The sequence below is a fragment of the Camelus ferus genome, chromosome 14 (assembly GCF_009834535.1).
Source record: "Camelus ferus isolate YT-003-E chromosome 14, BCGSAC_Cfer_1.0, whole genome shotgun sequence".
Taxonomy (NCBI): domain Eukaryota; kingdom Metazoa; phylum Chordata; class Mammalia; order Artiodactyla; family Camelidae; genus Camelus; species Camelus ferus.
Window position 1 is genome coordinate 25,110,254 of NC_045709.1, and position 27,574 is coordinate 25,137,827.

The window sequence follows — 27,574 nt, forward strand, 5'->3', positions numbered from 1 at the left end:
CACCGTGTGGCTGTCTGGTGTTTGACCTTCCCGATTCCTTCAGGCCTGAAGAAAGTTCCAGAGCTCCCATATGCGAGCCAGGAGCTGCCTTACGCCAGCCTGCTCACTGCAGGCTCACAGAGCCTCAGGAAATGGAGGACCAGGACGGCCCCAGCTGCGACAAGTTCAGGAGACAACGGCAGGATAGCCGGCATGAGTGCTGACAGTTTGAAGCACACGTGACGTGCGTGGTCCTCGAGGCGGAAGAGCTGGGTGCATGGGGTCATGGAAGTTTCAGGTCAGAGCTCAGGTGTCACACCTGACCCAGGGCACCATGCCAGTGGCGTCCAGGTGTGCTGTGGGCGGCAGCCCAGACCCCTTCTCCCAGTCTGCCTTCAGCTCCCCCAGGTTTGGAAGCTCAGTTCTCCAGGCACGTCTCGGACATTGGTAGGAACAGACTCAAACCAGACACCGATTTTCAAATTCAAGACGGCGCTGTCCCTGCCGGCCGGTCAGCAAAGGCTCTGTCCCTGGACTCATGGCTCGTTCTAGCCACACACGCCCGGTGGAGCCAGGATGGGTCAGTGCTGGGACCCTGGGCGGCGGGCAGCCTGCAGCCCCAGGACAGGGGGAAGGGGGAGGCAGGGCTCCGAGCCTTCAGCCAGTCTGGGCAGGGAGGGGCTGCGGGTCCAGGGCGGGGCAGACGGGAGCATGGTTGTGGGTGGCAAGGACCAGAGGTGCGGGTGAGGGCACCACCGGGAGGAGGGGAAGAGGCCAGGTCCTGGGGCTGGAGTGGGGTGGGGGGAGCTGCAGGGAGTCCCAACCGTCTGGGCCGCTAACAGTGATGTTAACTCCGCTTTTGGGGAAAATCTGAAGTCAGCACATGGAGCAGGTCTCATTCGGCGCAATTTAAGGGCTCCTGGCCCCGCCGTGGGTGCCAGGGGGTGGCCTGAGGACAGATGAGGCACCATGTGACGGGCGGGGGGGCCCTCCGCGGAGCAGCCCTGCCCGGGTGCCTCCCGCCTGCGCGGGACCCGGAGGGAGCAGCACGGGTCGGCCGGTTTAGAAATGAGTGAAGCCAATGCCAGTGCCTAAGAACAGGGACGTTACATCACTTCTCCACCGACTGGCTTTGCACCAGACACGCCTGACCTCATCTTGACGCACTTTGTTTTCCTGCAGCTCACCATTTACGTCTGCCGCCCGGATCACACTGGACGTGCCTGTCCCTGCAAGAGTCCCGGTCAAGCCGCTGGGCTCTTAAGGCCGCTGTTTCCAGGAAATCTCCACTCAGTCCACTTCGTCAGGATCAGAGCTTCAGCCACGTGGTTTCCTAAGACAGGGCACACAATCGCCAAACTACAGTTGCAATCCGAAGTTAGAGCTCAGGCCACGTGAATAGCTCTGTGCTCATCTGACCTCCACAGCAGCGGGGTGAGATGTGGAACCTAACTTAAAAAACTGGCAAAGATTAGTTGAACACAAAAACCTACTAAAAAACAGATTTTCAATACATTCCATTAATTAACTGTGACCATAAATGATCTTTATTAAAGAACGCATATTCTTATGATTCGAAACTAAATGTTTTAAAAGAATGACATACCTAATAAAACTGACATGAAAGTGTTTTATTTAAAATTGTGCTAAAAAGCAAGTAGATGTTTATAAGACATTTGTCTTATTTTAGAAAACATAGGCTTTAAGGATTAAAAGTGACCTTCCAAACCCGTTGCCAGAATTAAAATTTCACATCACAGAAACGTTTAATAACAAATATTGACAGATTACAAGTAAAGTTCAACAATAAATAAAAAAGCCTCAATTTTTTTCTTTACCAAAAGAACACAAACTGATGAAATACTAAAAAGTTAACATAATTTCAGGAAAAGGCACATCCAGGCAAACAGTCCAGGCAGTTTGTAGGAAGGAGGTGCAGCGTCAGCTGAGCGCGACAGCTTGTTTGGGAGATTCTGAAACTCAGCAGTGACACCAGGACCTGTGAGCAGAGGGCCCAGTCCCCGACGTAGGAGGTCGCAGGACGTGGACAACAGACCCTGAATGTCCACCGGGCCCCATGGGTGCTCAGGGGCTGGACCGCTTCTCTGGTCTCGGCGCACACCTGGCGATGGCCACCCTCCACAGCACCGGGGCCAGGAGGAGGCTGAGCGTGGTCACACTCAGGATGAGGAGATACACCTGCAACAGGTGCGGCTGCGTCATCCCTGCTCAGAAGAGGTGCGCCCACCCCACCCCCCAACCCCTGTGCGCCCTCTCCCTGACACTGAGACGCACGCAGACCGTTTCAGTCTGAGTCCAGCAGCGTCCCCGTGTCCTGTCAGGGGCAGGTGGGCGGGCGTCCCTCAGAGGGTGGGCTTTTTCAGCAGCAGGACTGGGTCGCCTAAGGCGGGGACAGGGGGCAGACCCTGTCCTGGCTTCAAGCATCCAGCCTTGCAAGTTCCAAAAGGGCAAAAAGCAGCCCAGATGGCAGAAGGGGACCAAGGTCACAAGTAGCTTCAAACAGAAACAACTACGGAGGAGGCCGTGTGCCTACAAACCCACGGGCCCGGCCCGGCGTCATCCCAGCAGACGGGACCCCGGCCTGGTCTCGGGCGCCGAAGGTGCAGGTCAGATGGCATTTACTGCACACCTTCCCGGTTCTCAGCACCACCGACACGCAAGCTAGGGCCTTGGCTGTGAGGGCGGGTCTCGTCCTTCACGGGAAGCCCTGGAGGGACCTTGTCCCACCTCCTGACACACCTGCCGCTGCAGAAGGAGCGTCAGTGCAGGGTGAGCCGGGGACTCACCCCCTGAGCCCACCCCTGCCCCGACCCCTGCCGCCAGCAGCCAGGCGGGCAGAGACTCACCTCCCGAGAAATGACCCGGGCTCTGCGCGCTCTGCTCCCCAGGACCAGAGAGAACTCGCTGCCCTGGGCCAGCCCCGCGGCCACCCCTGCCCCGACCCCTGCCGCCAGCAGCCAAGCGGGCAGAGACTCACCTCCCGAGAAATGACCCGGGCTCTGCGTGCTCTGCTCCCCAGGACCAGAGAGAACTCGCTGACCTGGGCCAGCCCCGCGGCCACGATCCACTTGATATACTGGCTGGTCTTGGGCAGGAGGAGGGACAGGACCAGGGCTGCCAGGACAAACTGTGAGGGTGGCCGGTCACTGGCTTGGCCAGAGCCCTGAGCCCCACCCACAGGGGGACACACCAACCGACAGAGACTGTCCAGATACGCCACCTGGGCCCCGGGAAGCAGGGGCTCAGGTTCACCAGCAGAAGCGGGGCCTTCCCACCAAACTAAGTTCATAGCACTAAACGTCATGCAGCGTTCAGAATGGAAGGTTTACTTTTCATAAGACGTAAGCGAAAGCCAGCGTCAACAGCTGGGAGCGGGTAGAGCAGCTCCGCAGCCACCAGGGACTCTGGAAACCTCGGGTCAGTTTCATAACCGCAAAGCCAGGCAGCTACTGAGCAGGCACCCGTCCCACCTCAACAATGTGTCGTCCCGGAGAACAGACAGGTGGGAAGTGGCTGTTAAAAAGCCCGTTTGCCTCACAGGGTGGGGCAGTGGTTTCCCAGACTCACTCAGGATAGGAGTCAAATCACAGGGCAGGTTTCCCGGAGGAGCCAGAAAGCGGTTCCTCCAGTTCCCACTTTTTCACTCTACATCCTCAGCACAAGTCCTGAGACGAAGGATCACCCTGCTCCCAGAGCCCCGCACGGCTCAGTGGTGCTAGGGGGACGGCGCAGCTCAGGCAGACAGCAGGGGCGCTGCGTGGCCGGCACAACCACAACAGGTGACCTCCCCGTCAGGGCCACAGGGGGGCTGGTACCTTCACGACGACCACCGACAGCGTGAGCACCATCAGGACGGACAGCTCATACAGCACGAAGGTGGGGAACACGTGAAGACCTGCAGGACGGATGTGTCACGTGCTGGGCTCGGGGGCCAGCCTCCCAGGCCCTGGTGTCCCCTCCTCCGTCAGGGACAGGAAGGGTGTCCAAACCTGCCCTCTCACCCAGAGACTCTCAGCAGAGAGCCTGGTGATTCAGTGCAACCCCCCTCCCATTTCCATGTGAACCTCGGGGTCTCCTGGGGCCTTGCGGGCCCAGTGCAGGCACGTGGACAGGGAGGTGCCAGAGAGACGTGCTGTGACTTCAGGTGTGACCACAGCCTCCCTTACCAGCTAGAGACCCAGACACGGGGACTCCAGGCAGCACCAGTTTAGTTTTTGTATTAAAGTTAGGATTTCCTCCCAGACTTCGTTTTGACGCTCCAACGTCAACCCACTGAGCACCACGAAGGATGACCAACTGATTTACGTCCCTGAGGTCAAACGTTCCCTGCTTTTATGTAAGATTCCCCTTCTGAGACCAGCTCCTATGGGAGCCTGCGCAAACAGACGCCAGTGCGGCGTCTCCTCGGAGGGGGAGGTCACCTATGGATGCGAAAAACACGATGGCCAGGAAGTCGCGGACGGGCTCCATGTAGGATGCAACCTCCTCGGCGACCACGTGGCCCTGGGAGGAGACGAGGGCTCCGGCCAGGAAGCAGCCCAGCTCCATGGACACGTCCAGCAGCTCGGTGACCTAGGGGGAAGGACATGCCTCGCAGCAGGCACACGCACAGTGGAGGGCCACCCCGGCCCCTTGGACCTGGTGGGCTGTCTCCACGAGCAGCGGCGTGGCAGGAACAGAGGGCAGCAGTGCGGCTCTGCAGGGCCCAGGCAGGCAGAACAGGGACACAGTTCTTCTGGGCGACAGTGGCCGGAGCTGGACAGCAATGACGGCTGCACCGCATCGTGAATATGCCAAAAACCGCAGAACTGCACACTGACTTGGTTGAAACAGGGAATCTGCTGTGTGAATTTCATCTCAGTAAAAAAAAAACTGACAAAAATTTGCCAGAACGTATAAAACCACAGATGAGTAAGCAGGTAACCAATAGGAAACAACCTGAAAACGCTAACAGGCCTGTCCCTGAGGAGCCTGTCCCCAGGAGCCCGTCCCCGGGGAGCACAGAGTGCTCACTTCGCTGGCTGTCGGGGAAATGAAACCCCCAAGGCCGACAAGAAGCCCCCAACAGGACTGACGGCCCCCGAAGCACCGTGTCAGTGAGGACGCGGGCGGGGGACCGGCTCAGCCACCCAGGGAAACCAGCCGCGGACGTGCAGGCCCCACACGGGCCCGGTCCTGGGGCCACACTCTCCTGGAAGGGGCCCCGGGCCCCAGGAACACACGGGGCCCCGGTGGACACAGCTTCACTCCCCGCGGCTCCTAACGCCTGTCACACGGCAGCTCAGCGTCCGCACCTCGCCAGCCCGGCACCTGCGGCCAGGGCTCCGGGGACACGGGGTAGAGAAGACCCAAGGGCCGGTGGGGACAACTCAGAGTTGTGCTGTCAACTCCTGTCTGACACGGTCCGAACAACTGGAGGAAGCAATGTGAAAACAAGGGTCCATCACAGACCTGAGTGTCCAGACGTGTGAGGCGGGTCTGGGTGTCCGTGTGACCCCGGGCCTCCTTCTCTCTGGGGGCTATCTGTGGTCTGCTGATCCCACACAGCTCAGACATCTCGGGGTCTCCCAGGATCGCCCCGACTCCCTCACGAGAAGCTGTCCTTCAAGTGAGAAGGCTGCTTCCAAAACAAGCCTCATTGCTCAGCTGCCCACATCGTGGGGAAGAAGGTTCTCGTCACAGAGAACTGACGACTGTCCCCAGCTGCTCCTCCCACTTAGGTAGGATGGACAGAGAGCTGAAGCCGGGGTGGGCACCGCCCCAGGGCTCACCCAGCAGGCGCCCGCGGGCCCGGGGAGCACTGCCAGGCGGCACGGCATGCGCAGAATAGAACGCTAACAGCGTTCAGGTAAAACAAGACGGAGAATCGAGCACAGGCTCTTGAGGAACCAACAGCGGCGGACCACAAAAGGCAGGCACTGAGGGTTACCGTCAGCATGAAGAAGGTGAAGGCGGAGACGCCCAGGACGAGGATCTCTTTGTTCCCCTTGCTCTCCGCGTGCAGCTTGCGGCAGTACGGCCCCACGACGAACGTCCTCATGGCCAAGCAGAGCAGCAGGACCGCGGCCAGCGACAGCAGGGTCTGGCCGGCCAGGGCCAGGAGCCGCGCGATCTCCACGGCCACGCTGCGGAAGAGAGCGGCCAACTCACCATGCGACGGCCTTTGCTGTTTCCCCTCCCACCACAAAACAAGTTACCCAAACCACACACGCTTCATTTCTGAATGTTAAAGTAAAACTCCTCAAGCATTAACCTCAGAAAGTAAGTTACTTGAATTAAATACAGAAGCCGAGTTGCGTTCCAGTGAGCACGCGTCACGGGCGCACTGGCTCCCGGCCGACAGCTCACGCGTCCCAGTAGACAGCAGACAGAAGGTCTCGGGAGGCAACGTCGCACGGAGACACTGCTGTGGGCTCAGCATAGCGAGCAAGGCCGGGATCCCAGCAACTTTCAGAAAAGCGTTCCCTTATCCCAAGCCAGAACTCTGAGTTTTATGTCTGTTTAGTCGTGGAGAGGACTCTGTACTAGGCTCTTTTCAGAATATGCTATTCCCAGCTCAATACGTTCTTAAGATCTCAACCCAAAGACCCTCAGGAGAAAGGCACTGTGGAGTATTTGCAGTATTTCTAGCAATGTATTTTTTTGGCCCCAGCTCTCCACTGTATTTAGGAAACCAGTCAGCCCGAAATCCTGGTTTAAAAGTTCCTGACGGAAGACTGAATCTGGCTGCTAAGAGAGAATTCACCCCCGCAGTCAGGCCGATGATCGCAGCTCCAGACGCGTCCCAGGGTGTGTGCGGTGAACACACTGGCCTATTAATGCTCAGGACAGACAGTCCATGTGAGACAGCGGGTCCAAAGACCTGGCAGGAACAGGATGGGCTTGAAGTCCTGCCCATCTCCCAACCCCAGCGGCCACGGCTGGACCCCCGCACCCAGCGCTCCGCCCCCGCGACCCCAGCTGCCCCTCCCCATGGCCCCTCTGCTCCTCAACAGGCCCCGCCCCAGGGTCTGTGCCTGTACATTCCTGCCTCAGAGGCCCTGCTGTCTGAAGTGGTCCCAGCCGCTCCCGCCCCCTCCCCTGCTGTGACCCTCTGCCTGGCTCCTGCCCACACTGGAAGTCTGCTTGTGGGCCCTTCACACACACCGTCCACCCGTCCCAGTCCCTAGACAGGCGTGCTGTCCCACACCAGCCCGCAGTTACAGTTGCTCAGGTGTCGGGCTGCCTTAGTGAGCTGGTACAGGAGCGCCATCCCAACAGAGCCCATGTCGCGGTGACGGCTCCACGCCAGGCTTGTGTTCAAAGCCAGCGCCCCCGTCTGTCGCACACACTGCCAACCAGCTCAGAAACACACACACAAGAAGCCCAAGCCAATCTCTTTAAAGACGACCCTGCGATGTTCCCACTAGCTCAAGTGTCACCTGTGCCCCACACCCGTACTGCACGTGCACGACGAGGACACCCCATCCTGTGTCCTCACTTCTCCACCTGCTCCCGTGTCGGCAAGAGCTTTGCTCCCGGGAGTAGCTGAGCACGTGCGGCACCACCTGCCTGCACCACGTGTCTGTGTCCTGCGTCTGCGGGCAGGTTCTGCTGTGTCGGACAGGCTTCTGTGGGCTAGCTCGTGCGCGGCCCATGCTCGACAGACCCCCACCCCGGGCATCGCGTCGCGGCAGGGAGAAGGGCCGCTGGCCCCTCCTCGGTGGGACGGGGAGCATCTCGCACTTGCCTGTTCTCCCTGCTCACCTGCGTGTGAGCTGGGTCAGTCTCACTTTTCTCATTAATTTGTAGATCTTTATCAAATAGGAAACGTAACCCTCTGTCTGTAAATCAAGCAAACTTCAATTTAAAAAATAAGATACAACGTGTACAAACACCTCTTTTCCATCTGTCTTTGACCTGCTGACCAAGTATGCTCCTGCACACGTGTGCACACGTGTGCACACACGTGTCCGTGTGCCTGTGTATGTGTGTTTGTGCGGGTGCATGTGTATTTAAACAAAACACAAGACTTCGGTGACGCCGGCCACCCTTCTGGTCCTTCACGCCTCCTGGGATTTGTGTTCTGCCTGAAGTAGAACGGCCCCCGCACCCTCAATACTTGGAAATGCTTTCATCCACACTTTCTTGTAGAACTTCTATGGTTTTGCAAGATTTTAATCCTAGTAATTCGAATTACTTTTTTTAAAGACATGTTCTCGTCACAGTCCCCGTGTCCTGTTCTTCACCTGTGAAGCGTCTGGAGGGAAGAAGTTCTTTCTTTTAGGACAGATCAAGAATAATTCTGAATAAACCTCGATAACGAGGCAATGTTCATATTAACATTACAACTGATTTTATTTCTTTGAACTTTTTTTACCATAAATTTTCCTGGTTATCAAAATTGGAAAGAGGTTTTCCCAAGTCATACAGAGACGTGTATACAGTACACAGCAGAATCACAGTAATCATTAGTCTACCAGCAGAAAAATCGTTAACACCTCGTTTATTTCTAGTCTCCATGTTCTTCCTTATGTAGATAAAATACTGAATATAATTTTTAACAACTTTGATATAAACCTCATTCCTTATGAATCACTCATTTAAAGCATACAGTGCAGTGGTTTCTAGCATATTCACAAAGCTGTACAACCATCACCTCAACCTTGACCGTATCTGCCACCTATGCCACTGAGCACTGACCCCGTCCCCTGCCCCTGGCCCGGGAACCACTAGTCGGCTGTTCGCGTGGACCAGGGCTCCACACGGGGCGGCATCGGCGCCTCGTCCCTCCAGGTGTGGAAGGACGCCGGCCTGTGTGGGCAGAGCACGTTTACTCATCTAGCTACTGGGTGTGGGGGCCGCTCCACTTTCCAGCCATCAGGATGCACGTGGCCGTGACCTCTCCCGCACGCCCATCTCAGTGTCTGACTCGTGGCTGCAGGGGCCCCACACTGCTGTGCCACCGCTGCCTTTAAAAAATGATTACAGGATCTGAGACTCATAAGATGTGAAACATCCAAGACACAATTGAAAACCACTCATCACACGAAGACTCGGGAAGCCATGCTTGATGAAGCTCCAACGTCAGGACAAGGGTTCTCTGGTCTGACAAAGATTCTACATCATTTTAAATCATAAAAATGACCCAACAGCAATTAAAAATTATCTTGAAACAAATGAAAAAATAGAAAATCTCAGCAAAGAAACAGAAGTTACAAAAAGACTCACGTGCAAGTCATACCACCAAACAAGACGAAACCTGCTGGACAGGCTCGTGGAGCGGGGGGTGCCAGAGGCTGGACCAGGGAGCTTGAGGACAGACCAACAGACTTCACCAAGTCGGAACGACAGATGGAAACGTGTCTCAGAGACAGACCCCCAGAAGGAGAGGGCAGGAGGGGCTGACAGTCCTGAGGAAGCAACAGGCAAAACCAGTAAATCGGGCAGGAGTTACAAACCCCCAGCCTCAAAGGCGAGCGAGCACCACATGGGATCAACCAGAGGGCGTCGGGATTGAACGCATCCCCCACCCCAGCACCAGAGCCACGGTGCGGTCCCTGGAGGGACCTTTGGGAGCTGACAGGCTTCCTCGCGGTCACGAGGGGCTGCGACTGGATGAGTGGCCTTGCGAGAAGGGACCAGAGGGCTCTGAGCCCCCCTCCCCTGCACCGAGACACAGTGGGAGGGCAGGTCGGGGGGTTCGCACCCTGATCCCAGACTCCAGCCTCTGTGACTGTGGGAAATGCACGTCTGCGATCAGTGTCTGCTGCGGAGCCCAAACCAAGACACCAAGACGCGTCATAACTAAGCTTCTGAAAACTAAAAGCAAGGGAAACTCCCGAGAGCAGCCAGAGAGCAGCCGTGAGCCGTCTGTGGAGAAACACGGGCCTGAGCCGGCTCCCCTCTGGGGCCACGGAGGCCGGGGGAGCAGTGCACCTCCGAGCTCCGAAAGGAACGGAAACGTCTGCTGCAGACCGAGGGCCGGCAGCCGCGCCCACCAGGAACAAAGGACACCGAGAGGATGCGCCGCCAGCGGCAGCAGGAGTGACCTGACGAGTCCCCAGGCGGGAGGAGACCTGGACTTGAGACGGGAGGAAGGAGAGGACGGGCAAGAGGAGCGAGTAGGACAGCCACGCTCCCGGGAGCTGGAGACGCCCCGTTTGATACTGACGCGGCTTTCTGCACCAGCTGACGTGGTGCTCAGCGTTAAGTAGAGAAAGACAACGATGACGTTTAAGAAGCGGGGGAGCAAAGGGCCCCGAGAGAAAAGGAGGACCCCCACCGCACGGAAGCTGGGGAGACCTTCCATGCGCAGCCAGGCGCGGACGGCAGGCTGAGCGAGCTGCGGGGGCACTGCGATGCCGTGAGCGGCCACAAAGAAATCACACGAAGCAATTATTCACAGACACTACAAACAAATCAAGATGGACCCTTAGAAATAACCCACAGGGAGCTAAGCAAAATGAAAAAAAGGAGCAAGAAACAGAGACAACAAAGCAACAACCAAACAACAAAGTGAGAGCCTCACACCCTAACACGGCAGTATTACCTTAAATGTCAACGGTCTCAACACACCACTTAAAACAGGCAGAGATTTGCTGAGTGGATCAAAAAAACCATCCAACAGTGTGTCGTCTGTAAGAAATTCACTTCAGACACAACGGCATAAGCGGCTGACGTACAGGGTGGGGCAGGTGCACCACTGCACACGTTAATTTTAAAAAAGCTAGTATTAGACAAAGTGGGTCTCAGAGCAGGACAGTCACTGGAAACACAGGGGGTCCTACAGAGTGACAAGCGGGGCTGCCCACCAGGAGAACGAGACGGTCCCACATGTGTGTGCACCAAACAAAGAGCCCCAGAGGAGACAAAGCAAAAGCTGACGGGACCCAAAGCAGCAGCAGACAGGAGCTGTAACTGGGCTTCACCACCGCCTCCCTCGTCAAGCGGCAGAGCTCCAGCGAGCGCGCAGACAGACCCGAGCACACAGCCAGCACCCGGGACCCGACAGACAGCGTGAGTACTCTCCTCAACACCACCAAACACGCGTTCCGCTTTCAAGTGACTCTGGGGCATTTACCAGACCATGTCCGGGGCCACCAGATGGACCTCAGCAAACTCAAAAGAACTGGGATCACACAAAGTGTGTGTTCTTACCACAGCGGACCCAAACCAGAATCAATGATGAAAGACAGCAGAGCCGCCAAACACTTGGAAATAAGCAGCATACTTCTAAAGAGGCCACAGGTCGGAGAGGAAGTGTCAAAGGAAAGGCTTCAAAAATTAAAAATGCACTTAACTAAATGAAAGTAACACAGTGGATAGAAGTAAGTGAGTGCAGCTAACAGTGCTGTGAAGGCGTTTACAGCGCTGAATACTTACAGCAGAAGAGAAGGACAGTTTCAAGTCAGTGGTCTGAGTTCAGACCACAAGAACCTACAAAAGAAGAGCAAAATACACCCAGAGCAAACAGAAGGAAAGAAACAGTAAAGATGAGGGTAGAAACCAATGAAACTGAAAACAGAGAAACAAAGAGACAAGTCGATGAAACAAGGGGCTGGTTCTGAGAAAAGAGTAATAAAGAATGAACAGAGGCTACCACTGCGGCTCTTACAGCAAAATGAAAATAAAGAAATTCTAGAAACAACTCCTTGCATTTAAATTCGATAAATGAAACTGAATGGACCAATTCCTCAAAAAACCAAACTAGCCGCAGCCAACAATATGAGTAGATAATTTGAGTAGCCCTGTAACTACTAAGCAAATTGAATCCGTAATTTAAGAAAACTCCACAAAAAGAAACCTCAAGACCCAGATGGTTTCATTGGAGAATCCACAAACATTTAACAAAGTATTAACAGTAATTTTATACAATATTTTCTAGAAAATGGAAGAGGCAGGAATACCTCTCAAATCATTTTATAAACCTATTATTACCCCAATACCAAAACCACATAAAAAGAGAACAGAAAAAGAAAACCGCAAACCCGTATCTCTCGTGGACTTAGACATAAAAAACTCAATGAAATATTGGCAAATTGGATGAAGCAACGCACAAAAAGAGTTCCACGTAGATCATGACCGGTGGGATTTATTCTAAGTGTGCACGGCTGGTTCAGCTTTCAAAAACCACTCAGTGTAAATCGGCTAGTGAAGAAAAACCACACGCTCCTATCAGAGGACGCAGAAAAAGCACCTGACAAAATCCAACACCCCTTCACGATAAACACTCTCAGCAAACTGGGACTGGAAGGGAACTTCCTTCCACTTGACAAAGAACATCTACAAAAATCCCAGAGCTAACGTCACACTGAACAGTGCAAAAACGAACGCCGTGCCTGTAAGATCAGCAGGAGGCGAGGGCGTCCGCTTTCGCCGTCTGGCTCAACAAGGGCCAGCGTCTGGCCAGCACATGAGCAAGCACGAAAGGGGGGAGGCAGAAGCAAAGAACGCGACGGGCCTCAGCACGCCAGTGATTCTGAGAGAGACTTCAGAAGGCCTGCCCGTTTCTGACCAACGCTCTCCTTTTACTGTAACAGATAAAGCAAGCGCAGCCTCTGGAAGCAAAGCACGGTACTCACACGCACATGGTGTACTTGTTCACGACAAAGTCAGGTTCACAGCCCACCCACGTGCAGCCTACCTTTACGCTTGGCAGGGCGCCCGCTGTCTTCCAAGTGCCTTTATTCCCTCGCAGGTACTCTTGTCATGACAGTATGTGCAACACAACCCACATCTTCCTGGCTTAATTTATTTTTCCCATTTGGCTTCTCTCTCCACATGAACCTAAGCAAGTGCAGTGTCGGTTTTGGATTATTTCATCCAGAAACAGCAAGAGGGACTGGGGCAACGGTGACAAGGAGGCCCACGATGGCCCTCACACACAAAGCTCACAGACACGCACACGCACACGCACAGCGTCCAGGTGTGTTCCAAGCACTTTCACATCTCAGCTCACTCACCCCTAACTCCCCTACCAGGTGAGTACTGCTGTCATCTCCACTTTACAGTGACAACGCCGAGGAAGCATGAGGTTGGTAGTTGGCCCACGATGCACAGGTGAGCGTCTGAGCCCACGCAGTGTGACTCCACTGCTACTCTGTGCCTCTCACCTGTGCCACGTAGGCTCTCACTGAGCCTTTGGAAAGACGTATTAAGTTATATTTTGACAAACGAATGATTTGAAACCAGAAAAACAAACTGTGATGTGAAGTAAAGTCCGTACCTGGAGTGTGCGGCGGCCCCCGCCTGGATGAGCATGGGCATGACAGCAATGAACAGCCCCAGCTGCACGTCCTGCACCACCAGCATTCCGAGCAGCACGGCGCTGTAGTCCACATCGCCTGCTTGGGAGAAGCCTCACTTTACAGCGTCTCAGGTGAAAACAGTCATTGTGCACATTTTCAAAATAACTGAAATAATTTTGATACTTTTAATAAGAATACACACTTTAAAACCTCTTGAGAAGAAACACTGAAACGTTTTAAAGATTAAACAATTTTTTGTAAAGAAAACCTCCAGGATATTTTATTTCCACTCGTCACTTGTTGCCTAGTTACAGAACCACCTCACTACAAGGTGGCGCGGCAAGCAAGAACAGGACAGGCCTGGATACTGACGCTCATTTCGCTGTGCCCACCCCCCACTGGTCAAGAGTGACCTGGCCACCCCTTCCCGCCTCACCTGCCGGGCAGTGCCAGGCACGCCCCACCCCCAGCAGGGTCTTCTCTGACAGGCTCCACTCACCGCCTCCAGGTGAGGAGGCCCTGCAGGTGGGCGTCACATTGACCCGCATTCCACAGGGTGGTTTTCAACACAGATTCGTTTAAGTGGGGCCCAAACCACCCACATTCACGAGCACGTAGAGGGCTCTTTCTCGGTCCAGAGGGGTTGGGGGAACAGGGGTCCCTGGCAGGACACGAGCACAGGTGTGCACAGCCACCAGGTGGCCCCGTGGGGAGCAGGCCTCTGGGGCAGATTCACACAGCGGTGATGGCTGCAGCACCGCAGAGCACACGGCCACCCACCTTCCTTTTCGCTGCGGGCGCTGCCCACCAGGAACTTGGACACCAGGGGCGTGCTGGACAAGGACAGGCAGGTGGAGATGAAGACGCTCTGAGTGGGCCTGATCTGCAGAGCGTGTCCCCACAACAGGCCGCAGGCCACCATGAGCAGCGTCATGCAGCAGGGCCCCTGCAGGGAGATCTTCCACACCTGGGAGAGAACACAGGGCGGCACGCCAGGCATGGTGGCACCACAGCCGGGACAGCTGCCACCTGCTCGCCCACCACGGGGGTGTCTGACCTCAGGAAATGAGCTACAGGAGCCCCAGGCCACACGGCAGAAGCCCACAGGTAACTGAACAGAGGCCTAGCCCCGACATGGAGCGCTGTCCATCTTCAGCTGTGACTGGCCGACCAGGCCCCATTGTCCTATCAGGAGGGGAGAGGTCCACCCTCAAGAGCTGTTTCTCAAAAGTTCAGATTTCCAGGACTCCTGCCAACAACCCCACACATCCTCAGAAACCCTGAAACAGAAGCCCTGCCGGGGCAGGAACCATGCCGACTGCAGACAGTGCCTGACACCCACGTGAGCAGCCACCAGAGTCTGGAACGCCCGTCATCAAGCAGGAAGAGATACCAGAAGAAACCACGCGCCACCTCCAGTGATGTCGCACCTACGTGAGGAGGAGTCTGGGGGCACCAGGCACTGGGGGCCTTGCAGATAAATGCCAGTCAAGGGCACGAGTAGGCAGGACAGAAGCGTGTCCTCAGGGACAGGGGACAAGGAGGACTTCCTCAACTCAGGCATATCTGACTGGTTTTCCGTCAGGCCTCTGGGGGTTTCACCAATGACCTAAGAGTAGCCTTCCAGCAACTGGAGGTACGTACAAACCCTCCTGAATAGCGCCCACCTGGACACACGCACGGGGGACCCACAGGGCAGGAGTCCTGTCAGCTCAGGACAATCGCAGCGCTCACCTGAGGCTGCTCCACAGCTGTGTCAGTCACATACCCCTGAGAAATGAAAGGAAAACCGAAGCAGACCGTCTGCACCCTGGGCCCACGGGCCTAGGGAGGCCGGGAGACCTTCCCGGTGCAGCTCAGGGTCAGGGCTGCCCGGCAGGGGGCAGCCACTGTCTCTGGCACTTGGGGACGTCAGAGCCAAGGGGACATTAGAGACCCCCAGCTCACCCTAGACCAAAAGGCACCCAACAGGGGCCTGTTCCCCAACCAAGCTTCTCCCCTAACTCACAAAGCAGATGTGCCTTCCCAAGCCACCCATCCCCAGGCTGCGTCGCCAGGTGCAGAACCCCAAAGCGCCACAGAGCGTCGTCACGCTGATGAAGGCAGCAGACGTCACACTGAGGAACCCCGCTCTCCCATCCAACACTGACCACTACAGTGCCGGGAAACATACCGTCACAGTCCAGACGAGACGAAACCCGCGTCTCCCCACGAAGCGGACGCTGGGGCTGAGAAGGCCGTGCGGTGACGCCGCCCGCCTGGCTCCCAATCCCACAGCTCACCCAGAGGAGCCAGCGGTGCCCCCCATGGGGCCGTGCTTCCTCAGAGCCGCCGTGAGGGGACCCCTGCCCCCGAGACCCTGGAGGCCCCGTGTCCCCGCCGGGTTCCCTCTGCCCCTGCTGCTGCACACACATCCCCAGAGGTCACAGGAGTAATTCGGCCAGTTTTCCTTAGGACCCAGGAAAGTGGCCAATTTTCTTTAAACTCTGGATTCAGAAATTAAGATGTGGAGGTAACCCTGCCAGAAGTGGAAAAGACACAAACGCACGTGGAGAAAACACGGACCCGACTTTGAACGGCCAGCAAGGAGGGCACTGGGAGGAGGAGAGAATAAGCAGCTGACGGGCCAGTGGAGCTTCTACCAGGGAAGGGGGAGGCCGAGGCGGCGGGGCCAGAGAGGAGGCGGCGCTGGGGGGCCAGGCCTCGGCCGAAGCTCGCTGCTGCTCGTCGTGGAGGGACGCCTGGCGTCCCAGGGGGTCTGAGAGCACGGGGCGGGGGGACCGGCACCCGCGGCTGCCAGGGGCGTTATTTCCCGCGCGTCTGGGCTCCTGGTGCGTTGCCGGAGTCACGTGGAAGGCCCACGGTTTTCTTTTGAATGTAGCATTCTGGCACTTTTACATGTTTCCCTTTGTGACTGCCCATTCCTACAGTATTTGTAACGGCTGCGCCGCCTCCATCAAGGAGCTCTGCCACAGTCTAGCCAGGGGACTCGGGCTGCTTCAGCTCGCGTGTAACACACTACAACGAGGAGCTGACCGCCTTCACGGGTTAGCTTTAAAACAGAGCCCAAGGCGCTCATACTAAAGTCTCCCCCCGGACAGACCCGGGAGCGGGAGGCTCAGGGAAAGGACGTGAGCGTGGCGAGCACCTAGGTCCAGCCCGGGACACTGGCGTCCTCAAGCTGGAGGCAAAACTGGGCGGGACCAGGCTCGTAACCAGCCACGCTCCTCTCCCCCCAGCAGCCTTCCCTCTTCTGTGTGCGTCTGTGCAAAGACAAACCAGCTCCTCATTAATTCACTTCCATCCTGAAACACTGCAGTGTTCAAGCCAATAACTCTGAAAGCAAACACATTCAGGAGGAAGTGCTGCTTCCACTGTTTCGGTGTTTATTCACACACGGTCCCAACTACCACTGACCTCTCAGACACCTCGTTTTACAGTGATGGAACAGGAAGTCAAAACCTGCCATTTACTTAGGAATTAGAACCAGGAACCTTCTCCCAGGGTAACACACGGGACGTTCAATTCCTGTGATACTATGGCCTCTGAAGGTGTTGGACCTTCTTGGAGGGACCCCCAGAAGTGACTGAATGTATCATTTCTCAGACTTATTTTAGAATTAGTCACATGAAAGCTAATTTCATTTACTCATTGAACTTTCACCTTTTTTTAAAAACTGTTATCTTTTGAAGTTTGTTCCAAAATAACGTCAAACTAAAACGTCACATTCTGTCCTAAACACACTTAACTTGCCAGGCAAGTCACAAACCAGCGTAAACAGCAAGCAGGGGCCGAGGCTCACACAGAGCAATGACAGTCAGACCAACAGGACTCACCTTTCTCAGCTTCTCTGGGGAAAATTCTAGGCCAACGAGAAAGAGAGTAAAGAACACGCCAAATTCTCCTAACGTCTCCACCTGCACGACCGACTGAAAAACAAGAGAGTTTTAACACCATCTGATTCAACACATTCAACAGTCTCCTGTGCTTCACAAACAATCTTGTCCTGACAGACTCAGCGGGACCCCACCCAAAACCCTGCTTTCCTCTGTGTCTGAGATAACCTGGGCTTCCCGATTCTGGTGGGTTTTTCTCCTTTTTCTTGATTAGTTGGAGGGGTATTTTTATTTATTTTCTAGGAACTAGCTCATGATCACCTGTTTCCAAGGTCACTAACTGCCACCGTTGTTTCCATTGGCGCCTCTCCTGCGCGTCCTCCGTGGAGTGGGGAGGCAGTGGCCCGAGTTCAGCGCTTGCCTAGGAAGGGCGTCCTACCCTCCTCTGGGTGGGGTTTCCTCGGGACGCATCTGACCGCACAGCAGGGGCTCAGAGGTGCCGTGTGCTTTCCGAGCCTCGCACTCCCGCAGAGGCTGGTGCTTACCCGCCACGCCGGCTACTCCTGTGCCCTGTGCCCCGCCGGGCACCCGCGGTCTGCCGGCTGCGACGCCTCGGACCCCGCCCCGCTTTCACCCGCACCCCCTCCCTTCACGTCCAAGCTGCCTCAGTCGCTTTACTTTCACTCGGTCTCGTTACTGCACTTTCTCCTCGACAGCCTCTCAGAGGGAAGCTTACTCCACACGCTTATCGTCGTGAAGCACCAGGCTCGCTCTGTCTTCTTTTATGTCTTCTGGGCGTTATGCCTCCTCTCTGCTACTTTCCCCCTTTTAAATCGGGCTGTAACGTGACTTCAAAGTAACACACCTACGCCTGTACTTCCCGACCTACAAAACGGAAGCCCGTTAACTCCCTAGCAGAGGACAGACAGTCGGTACTGTTACTCTCCCTCCACTAACCGCCCCACAGCCGCTAGTCGGCTCTTGGAGTTGCATCCGTAGCTACCGTAATGACGTTGTTCTTCCACGGTGCAGGTGATCTACTGGGAAATGGAATATTCACAGTGTCCAGCTGGATCTGTCACCTACTTACTTAGCCTGAATCTGCTTATGTGGTGTCTGTGCCATTAAGACAAAACGAAGGGGAAAATACATTTTGTTTGCTACTGTTCGCAAACACCCTGGAGAGGAAGCTGGGTCAAGGGCAGGCAAAGGGTTCTCACCTACAGCTTTTCATACTGTGTTGATTGTGTGAAAATTACCTATTCAAACACTGAATTAAAGCCACGCTTCCCAGAGGCCACCCTGCCTGGAGGTGGCAGTGGCTGCACGTCCCCGCCAGCCAGGCCTGCCTGCTGTCAGGGTTAGGTGGCGCTGCCTGTGTGGGGACCCTCAGCTCAGAGGCCCTCCAGCCCCAACACAGGTGTGGGATCAGACAGGGTGAGGCTGCAGGTGGAGCCACCCACCCCAGTCATCAGAGAGGTTCTGAGGACGCTGTCGCCTGTTCTCCGCCTCCTGTACCAGAAGCTCCTTCCGTGTGGGACCCAGCACACCTTTTCTTAGCATTCTCTTTCCATTTTGTCCAAATTGTGTTTTTTTAGGGACACATTTTGAAGCCCACAAAGGCCTGGGAATCTGTCGTTTCTGTCCAAAAGTGTCTTCAGCAAAGGACACAGCCCACTCCCACCTGCTCACAAACGCCCCCAGCAAGAGCAGCCTGACACCCACACCTCGGCTGGGTCGTCCTCACCATGACAGCTTCTCAGCGGGTGAAGCATGTTTTAAAAATACGTTAATCCAGCACTTTTAGCCCCTTTCAGTGTCTGAACAACCAAGTCCATCACATTACTGCAAACAGAATCTTAAACACATGAACAGGGTCATTTCCCTTGGTCAAGTCACTCATGAATGAATGAAGAAAAAGACTCTCTTATGCTTGAGAGATTTCTTCTGAAACTTCAAAGGGCACCTTCTTTATAAGAAACTGCTATCTTCATTAATTCAAGTTCGCCAGATATTAAACAGTTAGGTTTTGTTCTTACCTTAATGCTGTTGAGTCCCGAGGGTCCAAGGAGCACACCACAGATGATGTATCCAAACATGGTGGGCAGTCCTACTGTGGTGCACAGCCAGCCACAAGGTAAGGACAACATCCCAATGGTGACAATGTCCTGACATAAGAAGAGACAGATGAGAAACCCAACCTTCGTACCAGGTGGCCAGAGAAAGTCATGGAGCTCATGGAGTCGGCAGGTGGACGGGGCTCTGATGCGGAGGCCGGAGGCGCTCGCATGTCCTGGGAGCAGATGAGTCCTGCTCCTCGGGGTCGGAAGTGCCTGCCAGCTCGGGCCCCATCTCGGCCCCCGTGAGACTGGGCGCACCGACCTCCTCTCAGCATTCGGGGCCGGGGCACCCTCACCACTGATCCCCCCACGAAGACCACATGACCATCACAGTGACAACTGATTCAGAGCAGACCCATCAGCTGTGCTAAAGCTCCTGGTCACAGTGTGACAGGGAGCAGGAGAGTCACAGCCTCAAAATGTCTCCCCAGAAGGCATGTCAATTACCAACAGGGAAGCAGCAGCCCCACCCTTTCCCGGGGACTCTGTCATCCTCAGACACAGCCCCTCCCAGTTTCCATCCCCGTCACAACCAAGGATGGCAACAGCCCTGCCGACGTGACACAGCCAACACGGGGTCAGCGCTCAGGACGAGCCCGTGGGGACCGCTTGTCCCCTGCAGCCCGCTGGTCTTGGCAGCGTCTGTAAGAGCGGGCTCTTAGCCTTGGTTTCTTTTCCTGAGCAGATTCCAGCATCAGGGAGCTTTGCTGGAGACCCAGCAACTTATCCAGGTCCCGAGCAGGGTGCACCGGTCACCCTCACGCCCGTCACTCACTTGGGTCCAAACGCACTGATCTGGAACCACACCATCAACTTGAAGTCATCCCACGTCCTCCCACTAGGCCTGCCCCCCGCCCCGAGGGCACAGCCCTGTGGCAGTGGCACCACTGGAGAAGACGGCCGCACCACACACCTGGACAAACGCACGCCAAGTCACAGCCCAACCTCTCTGCCCGGTAGAGTGAGCCGCCCAGTGAAAAGGGCTTTCAGATCGTCGAAGCTCTGACCTCATCACAGCAACTCCTAACTTCGAAAATCTTCCAAATTCTCAAAAGTAGATTAATTTTCACTTTAAATATTAAAATGCCTTAGTCTCTTGGAAGAAATTTTTAAATTGAGAGAAAACGTTTCAAATCACAGAAAACAGAATTCCAGCGGAACCCGTTAGGAGAAGGCTGTGCCCCCTCGTGTGACACCCAGAAAATTAAGCGTCCCCCCACCCCCAGTGGACCGGGTGGGGCGGCGCGGGCAACCTTTATGAGGTGGTGGTCCGCCCGCGGGATGGTGGCGTCCCTGGGCTTGGTGAGAATGTACTGGTTGTTCTGGGAGTCGATGAGCATGCTGAGGCCCAGGTCCTCCTCCACCTCCCGTCGGGTGAGGTTCCGCCTGGAACTGGCCTCCTCCTCCTCCACCCGCAGAACCGCCTCAAAGTTAACCCCTTTGACCTGTAAGAAAGACCCATGTTACGTTACTAAAACCGACGAGACATTTTCGAGTTCAAACTTCAGAGTAAACCCTATACAGAGGAATGATTTCAGCATTCTGTCAAGTGTGGCAAAAGACCAATAGATTAGAAAATCAGGCAAAATTTTTCACTTAAAAAAGTGATTTAAAGATGGACGTGTTTAGGATTTCTGCTACTTCCAAACACCCACATCACCTAACTCGGTGTGTGACATTGTCATTTGTGGCAACAAATAGGTATCTTGTCTTCATCCCCTTTCCCGGCTCACAGCTCCCAAACCCAGGTAACTTCCTGAGTGATGAAGACCGATGGAAACACCTTTTCTTACATTTGGTCTTTTGTCCCCAGTTCCTGAAATCACACCAGAACAATAGGGGTCAAGAAAGAGCTTCTTGCTGTTCATGACAAGCCGCTCTTGACCCTACCTGAGCTGCTATTAGCCAGGTAACGCTGGAAAGGACCCAGGTACCTTCAGGATGGGGCTGGTCACCAGAGGAACAAGCCAGTTCTGAGGGCGGACCTTCAGCCCCACTCCTGATCTCGGGAGGACAGCAGGGCCGGAGGCTGGGCTCATCACAAGCCTCGTAGCGAAGCCAACATAAACGGCCTTAAAGCATGGGCTTCAGAGAGCTTCCAGGGCGTTAACCTCCTCTGGTTTGTCATCACTGCCTGACCCTCTTCTGGGTCCCCCCCCCCGACTCACAGTCAACCTCTGGACTCAAGTCTCGCCTTTCTAAAGAATCTGGAATCTGTTATAACGGGTGAGCTATCTGACAGCCTGCCTCAGACCTGAGACGGCTTCATGGGAGGAGCGGGCTACTCCGCTGGCAGGTCCACCCCGATCCCGACTGGCCCGGCCCGGCTTCCCTGAGACCAGAGCCCGAGCCGCCTGAGGGCAAACCTGGAAACGGAGAGGGGGGTGGACAAGAACACGGGGGCAGTCGGGGGACGCCGTGTCCCTCTGCTAGGCCACCCCATCACCTTCTAAGGCACACAGCGCTTTCCTCTTCACGTTCCAGCTGCACTCAAAACACACCTGCAAACAAGCCCCACGGCACACCCGCTCGGGGAGCCCAGCGGGCAGGGCGGCGGCCACTCACCGACTTGTTGTCATCAAAGGCGTGCTCCTCTATCTCCTCCTCCAGGCGGTCGGCCGCCCTCCTCACGTCTTCCAGGATCTCGTCAAGGATGGATAAGCTCTTGTTTTGATGCTGCAGGTGTTTAAGGGCTTCAGCTTGACGTTTTTCTGCTGCCAGAAGCTCCACGTATTCCATCTCCTCCTGGTCGTTTTGAGAAACAGAGAGCAGTGCTTACCAAGGAGCAAACCAGGACATGGCTTCCACCCAGCTGGCCGGCCGGGCCCTCCGCAGACACACACTCTCCCGGGCCCTCCTGGGCACGAACGTCAGGGAAGCCGAGGGCCCGGGTCCCTCACACATACGGAGCACCATCCCGGGGACACTCCTCACACTACACGTCAACGAGGCAGCACATGACTCTAGGTCGACTCTGACGGCCACCGCCTCACACACCACCACTCCCCAAACACAGTTACGCTGCAGGCGCGGCGCCTACTATGCACAGCGCCTACTATGCACAGAGGTACAGCTGTACTTTAGAAACCACTATGGCACTGGACAATTCAGCTGTAAATTTCCAAGCAGAACACACACAGTCAAACTCCAAGTTACAAAGGGGAATATTCCAGAAGAATCTGACAGCGTTAATTACTCACAAAACTGATGGGCAGTGCTGGTAGGAGGTTTTAACACATATACATTACACAACCGTCTAAACTCAAGCTGCCTTAAAGCAACAGCCTTGCTACTAGAGCAAGTATTTACACTTAAAGAGGTGGGCAGAGCCGGCACCGTGAGCGGCAGGGCAGCCCCGGGGCGCGCGGCCCTGGGCATCTCCACTCAGCAACCAACCCCCCCACCCCGTGCCGCTGTCTGGACCCCTCAGAGGCAGGAACGAGGGCCAGCGCCAGTGGGAACACCGTTCACGTGAGTCGTAGAAAGCAGGCATATTGGATCAGTATCACCCACACTCGTGTTTGCTCTGGTTTTATAGTAAAACTACCTCAAATCGATACCGCTAAAAATCCATCTTTAAAACTGAACACTTTTAATGTCTCAACTGCCCAAAGGATCTGGTAAGGCAGGAGCCCCTGCTCTGGAGACAGCATTGCGGTCTATCTCCCAAAACGCACAACAACGCAGCCTGCGCAGCACACACGCCAGACGAGACGCCCAGTCAAGCTGGCGGCCGCCCCGACCAGCTATTACCTAGTACCATACTTCCACCAAAAACACCACAGTGCGGTTAAAAAAGGAAGTTCACTAAGTTTGTGTCTCCTCTACTTTTCAGGCTGTGGGATGATGCCACAGCCGTTCTATGGAGATGAAATGACGCTTTTATATTTAAAGTTCCCGGCACATAATGGACGGTTAAATGACAGCTTTGAAAGCTGCACAAATATCACACGCGACACAGGGACAGCTTCTTCTCATCATTTTAAAACTACACTTCACCAAAATCTTTAATTCAAATGCATATATTTGTTTAAGACAAACTTTACTTATTTTTGTTTTCAGTATGTGGACCCTCACACTACAAGGAATTCTGGTCAGAAACTGGAAATGTTGGCCGCAGTTACAAGGGACTTATTTCCCATCAGTTTTCTGGGATGACATGAGTAGCGAGTTTAAGTGCCTGGGGTCTCCACCTCGAAGAAGGCATTCGGGAAGATGCAGAGGGATCAAATGCAGATCTGCGAAGTCTCTGTGGAAAGGGACTGACTCTCCTGCCCCTGCTGGGCCGCAAAAGGCCCGCACGGCTCCCACTTGCCACCGCACCCCGCGGCCCACGCCCGGGACTGACCTTGATGGCCGCCTCCCGCAGGGCCTCTAGGCGCTGACGGCTGCTCTCCTTCATGTTGACCACGTCCCTGTAGTCCCCCTGCAGGGCTCTCTGGAGGCCGTGGATGGCCTGGAAGACTGAGTTTTCGCTCTCATTCAGCTCTTTCTGGAAGATTTCAAATGTGTGCACCTGGAACAGCTTCTCTTCATCCGAGAGGCTGGCGTCAGCTTCCACGGCTCTGATTGCATTTTTCAGTTTGTTAAGAACCACAGTCTTCTGGCGAAGAAGCCCAGAGAGCTTCCTGCACCCATCCAGGACCCACCGCCGGCCCTGGGTGGCCGCCGCCCCTCTGCCCCGGTGCAATTTGATGGCTTGCCTCGCCACCTCCTCATGCTCCGCGGCGCCCGCTGGCAGGGGAAGGGGCGGGAGCAGCAGCCACAGGAGGAGCCCTCCCAAGCCCCACATGACTGGATCCTTGAGGACAGGGCAGCGCAGTCCAAAGACGTCTGCTGAGCTTGACTTGCATGTTAGATGCACATTTTGAGCTGAAAAAGAGATTTACGGTCACATATAGTTGAACAACTCATTACTGAGATTAAAGTTTTAAGTAATTACTAAAAACGATCACTTTTCTGAGGAAAACGTCATTTTTCCTAAGTTAACATTCACATTTGAACAATTTATTACAGCTGGACTGTAGTCAAATACTGAGTCACAGGGTGTGGTACCTGGTGGACAGTGGAGATGAAAGGTTACATCCAAATTGAAAGGCAATTCTTTTAAGGAAAACTCAGCCTCATGTATCTCCTAAATCTACCCTGTGCAAAAGACAAAAACCAACTCTATCTAAGAGCGTCTGTGTATCAGAGGCCAGAAAACACCACCTGCTCCCCACCCAGGCAAGCGGCTCCGGGAGCCAGCGCTGTGGGTGCGCAGGGGAAACTGAGCTACTCCGACCGGCTCTGCTGTGCTGCTGGCTTCCCAGAGTCACCCAGAATTCTGTCCAAATCGCCATCAGTCACAGTCAGATGCTAGCAAGATGTCAAGGACAGAAAAAAGAAAAAAACCCACAAAATACAATGACCAAGAGCACGTTCTGTGTCCGATTCCCAACTCCTGGTCCTCTCCCTGAGAAGTACATACAAATCTACCCCGGTCGGCAGGGCACAGACAGGCCCCCTGGGCGCGAGCCCCAGGCCCTCGGGTGGGCAGCGCCCAGAGGAGGGCGATCAAGGGGCAGGTGGAAGCTGCATCAGAAGGCCACTGAGACAGGACTGCCTCACAGGCAGGAGAACGGGGTGGGGATGGGGGGCAGGCATAAGGGAGGAGTGACCACCACAGGAGACCTTGGGAAGACACGCTCTAAAACACACCCCTAAACCCAGCCACTAGGCCCAAGTCCTTACTCCAAAAATAAAACAAAACTTGCTGTTTCCACAGGACTTGTTTATTTCACAACATATCTATTACTTTAATTTCACCTGTAAACCCAAAGTCTAATGAGTTTAATCTGGTTTCCCAGGCAAAGAAGATTAGATGCAGCAAAAGTGAGAGTGTGTTTCTAGAGAGAAAATTCTGATCAAACCAAGAAGTGACGCCAGTAGAAAGTGCAGACCAAACAGAGCTTATGAGAACACAAAAGAACTCGGCCGACAGTAGCAGCCCCGGGGTCTGGGGAGGGCTGACTGCTCTACACACCTCAACGGACCCTGGAAAGACCACCACAGGAGGATGGGAGAGTGGCCGATGTTCAGAATGGCAATCAAAAGTCACCCACTAAGGACTGTTCTGGCTCAACATTCTGCTTAAAAAGTCAGGAGACTTCCATTGCAATTCAGGTTTAGATACGCTGGCTCCTAACGTTACACAGACCTAACACATCCAGGACTCTGAACTCCCTGCCTCCCCACTGAGGCAGGTGAATGAGAAGGGGCTGTCGGAATTACTCGAGTTCGCTTTTCACACAACTTAAAGTAAATGTTACCACCTTAAAAATAAATAATTAACCTATCACAACCTGGCAATATGGTTGACTTGTTATTTTAATGACTCACTTAATTGCTAAGCTTCTACTGTTTCAAAGGAAAGAAAGAATTAGAGCCTGTCTTCAGGACGGTCACTTTAAACATTTTTCAAAACGAATACTTTCTGTTTGTCTGGAGTCTGGGAAGCAGAGGCAGTGGCTGTAACAAGGCAGCAGGAGGGACCCTGAGGAGGGTCAAACTGCTGCAAAAGAATCTAGTTTATTCAACTCACTAGCATAGCAGCCACTGTCTGCTGGGCAGAGGCCAACTGGGCCAGGCTCTTGGGACAGCCTGCCCCAGGTGCCCTGTCCACCCAGGTGAACCCGGGCCCTAAGTGTAGGGGCACTGACCTGGTCCAGAATGTGCCCACCCCAGGCTCTGGGCAGGAAATTCTGGAACAAGCAGTATGGATGTGGCTGGAACAGGTCAACGGGTATAGCACTAGTTACACCTCTAAAAAAACGAAACTGAGGAGTGTTTGTAGCAGACGGTTTAAAATGAGAATTCCTTCCTGACACCTCCAATACCTCCAGGTCGGGCACGAAACAGGCAACTAAGGAGGAGCTTGTGGAAAGGCCTAAGGGAGAGAAGAGACCCCCCCAGTGGAAGGAGCCCACCTCAGTGTAACTTGCGGAGGATCTTCCTGGAAGAGCATACTTTACACTTTAACAAACTGAATGAAGTACAGTATACTTCTTAAAATAAAGCACTTACAACCCTGTAAATACAATTTATGGCTGATTTGTGTTAGTAAAGGAACTGGAGATGAGGTAAGAAAGGGGGAGAGGAAGGAAAAAACACAAACAAGAAAAAAGTATTTCACGTTAATCAAACCCTACAAAACACAATCATTTCATTAAGTAACCTAATCACTGAGACACTAATAAAAGAAATTTGGACACTCTGATCCAAAAAATGATCAGAAAAACGTATAAATGCGAGAAGGCTGTCAACTAAAAACGTCCCTCCCACCAGGTTCTACAATGTCAAGTCGTCAGGCACTGGAGTCGCCGACCCACAGCGCAGCCCACAAGGAATTCGGGCCCAGGCATCCTGTGCTGGGGGAAAAGCCGGCAAAACCGAGTTACACCTCAGGGAAACACACAGTTACACTTCAGGGAAAACGTTTAGGAACCCGGATTCCTGCCTCTTCCACACTTAGGAAAGCACTAAAATCATTAGCTGACACCGTTCCTGGGACCAGCAGCAACCTTCCACGGAGACGCGCGCCGGTCTGCAAGTCCCCTCTCCGCCCGGAGCAGCTAGACCCCGCAGGAGACGCACTCGCGGCGCTCACCGTGCGTCCTCATTTCCGGGGACCAGGCGAAGCCGCCTCGTACCTGGATGAGCGCACGCTCGAGCCCCAGGCCTGCACTCAGGCGCTGACGGCGACACCCGAAAGGAGCCTGGGGGCAGGTGTGGAGCCGGGACCGCGAGGGGCCCGCGGAGAAGCGGCCTCCTGCGGCCCGCTCACCCCGCACACCTGACGCCGGAGGGTGCAGACTGGTCCAGGCGGCGGCTGGCGGCGTCCGCAGCCTCACCAGCGACTTAAGGCGGGCGGCGCAGCTCCCGCCGGCGCCCCCATCGCACCCTCCGGGGCCGCACCTCCACCGCCATCCTGGGGCCACCGCCAGGTGCGCGGGTCTGGAAAAGGGCCCGCAGGTGCAAAACCGTCCCCGCGCACCGCCAGGAGGGGGGCGAGCGGGCCGGAGCTGAGCGAAGAGCCAGGCGGGGAGAGGAGACCCCCGGGGAGGGGAGAGGGGACCCCCGGGGGAGGCAGGCTCGGGGCGGAGAGGCCCCAGGGAGGAGAGACCCCGGGGCGGAGCCCGGGAGGGAGCCCCGCGGGCCGCACTTCAGGCCGCACCCGAGGCCCAGCGCCGAACGCCGCGCAGCGCTCACCCGGACGTTCCGGCCGCTGCGCGTACAGGGCTCAGCTCTGCGGCGCGCGAGGCTGAGGGCAGGACAGGGACACGGCTTCTCCGCATCCCTTCCCAGACGGCGGCGGGGCCGCCCCAGGGGCGGGGACGGGGATGGGGAC

General features: G+C 55.2%; 1 protein-coding gene across 1 annotated transcript; it reads right to left on the reverse strand.

The window, feature by feature from the left end:
- Nucleotides 1-1,919: 1,919 nt before the first annotated feature.
- Nucleotides 1,920-27,574, reverse strand: TMCO3 (transmembrane and coiled-coil domains 3). The gene is made up of 13 exons (XM_032496574.1): nucleotides 27,436-27,574; nucleotides 23,534-24,057; nucleotides 21,751-21,930; nucleotides 20,439-20,630; nucleotides 19,105-19,233; nucleotides 17,066-17,158; nucleotides 14,010-14,196; nucleotides 13,208-13,325; nucleotides 5,930-6,125; nucleotides 4,422-4,572; nucleotides 3,816-3,895; nucleotides 2,978-3,127; nucleotides 1,920-2,178 (listed from the first exon to the last, which is right to left on the reverse strand). The coding sequence occupies exons 2-13, from the start codon at nucleotides 23,975-23,977 to the stop codon at nucleotides 2,065-2,067; spliced, it is 2,034 nt and encodes a 677-aa protein (XP_032352465.1). The 5' UTR covers nucleotides 23,978-24,057; nucleotides 27,436-27,574; the 3' UTR covers nucleotides 1,920-2,064.

What these genes read in the sequence shown, in the direction of transcription:
- TMCO3 (XM_032496574.1), bottom strand. Translation starts at nt 23,977, where the DNA reads ATGTGGGGCTTGGGAGGGCTCCTCCTGTGGCTGCTGCTCCCGCCCCTT. An exon ending in CGGACCACCACCTCATAAAG is followed by an intron (nt 19,234 to 20,438) that starts GTTGCCCGCGCC and finishes TTCTTATGTCAG; the next exon opens with GACATTGTCACCATTGGGAT. An exon ending in GGGGCCGCCGCACACTCCAG is followed by an intron (nt 6,126 to 13,207) that starts GTACGGACTTTA and finishes TCTCTTCCGCAG; the next exon opens with CGTGGCCGTGGAGATCGCGC.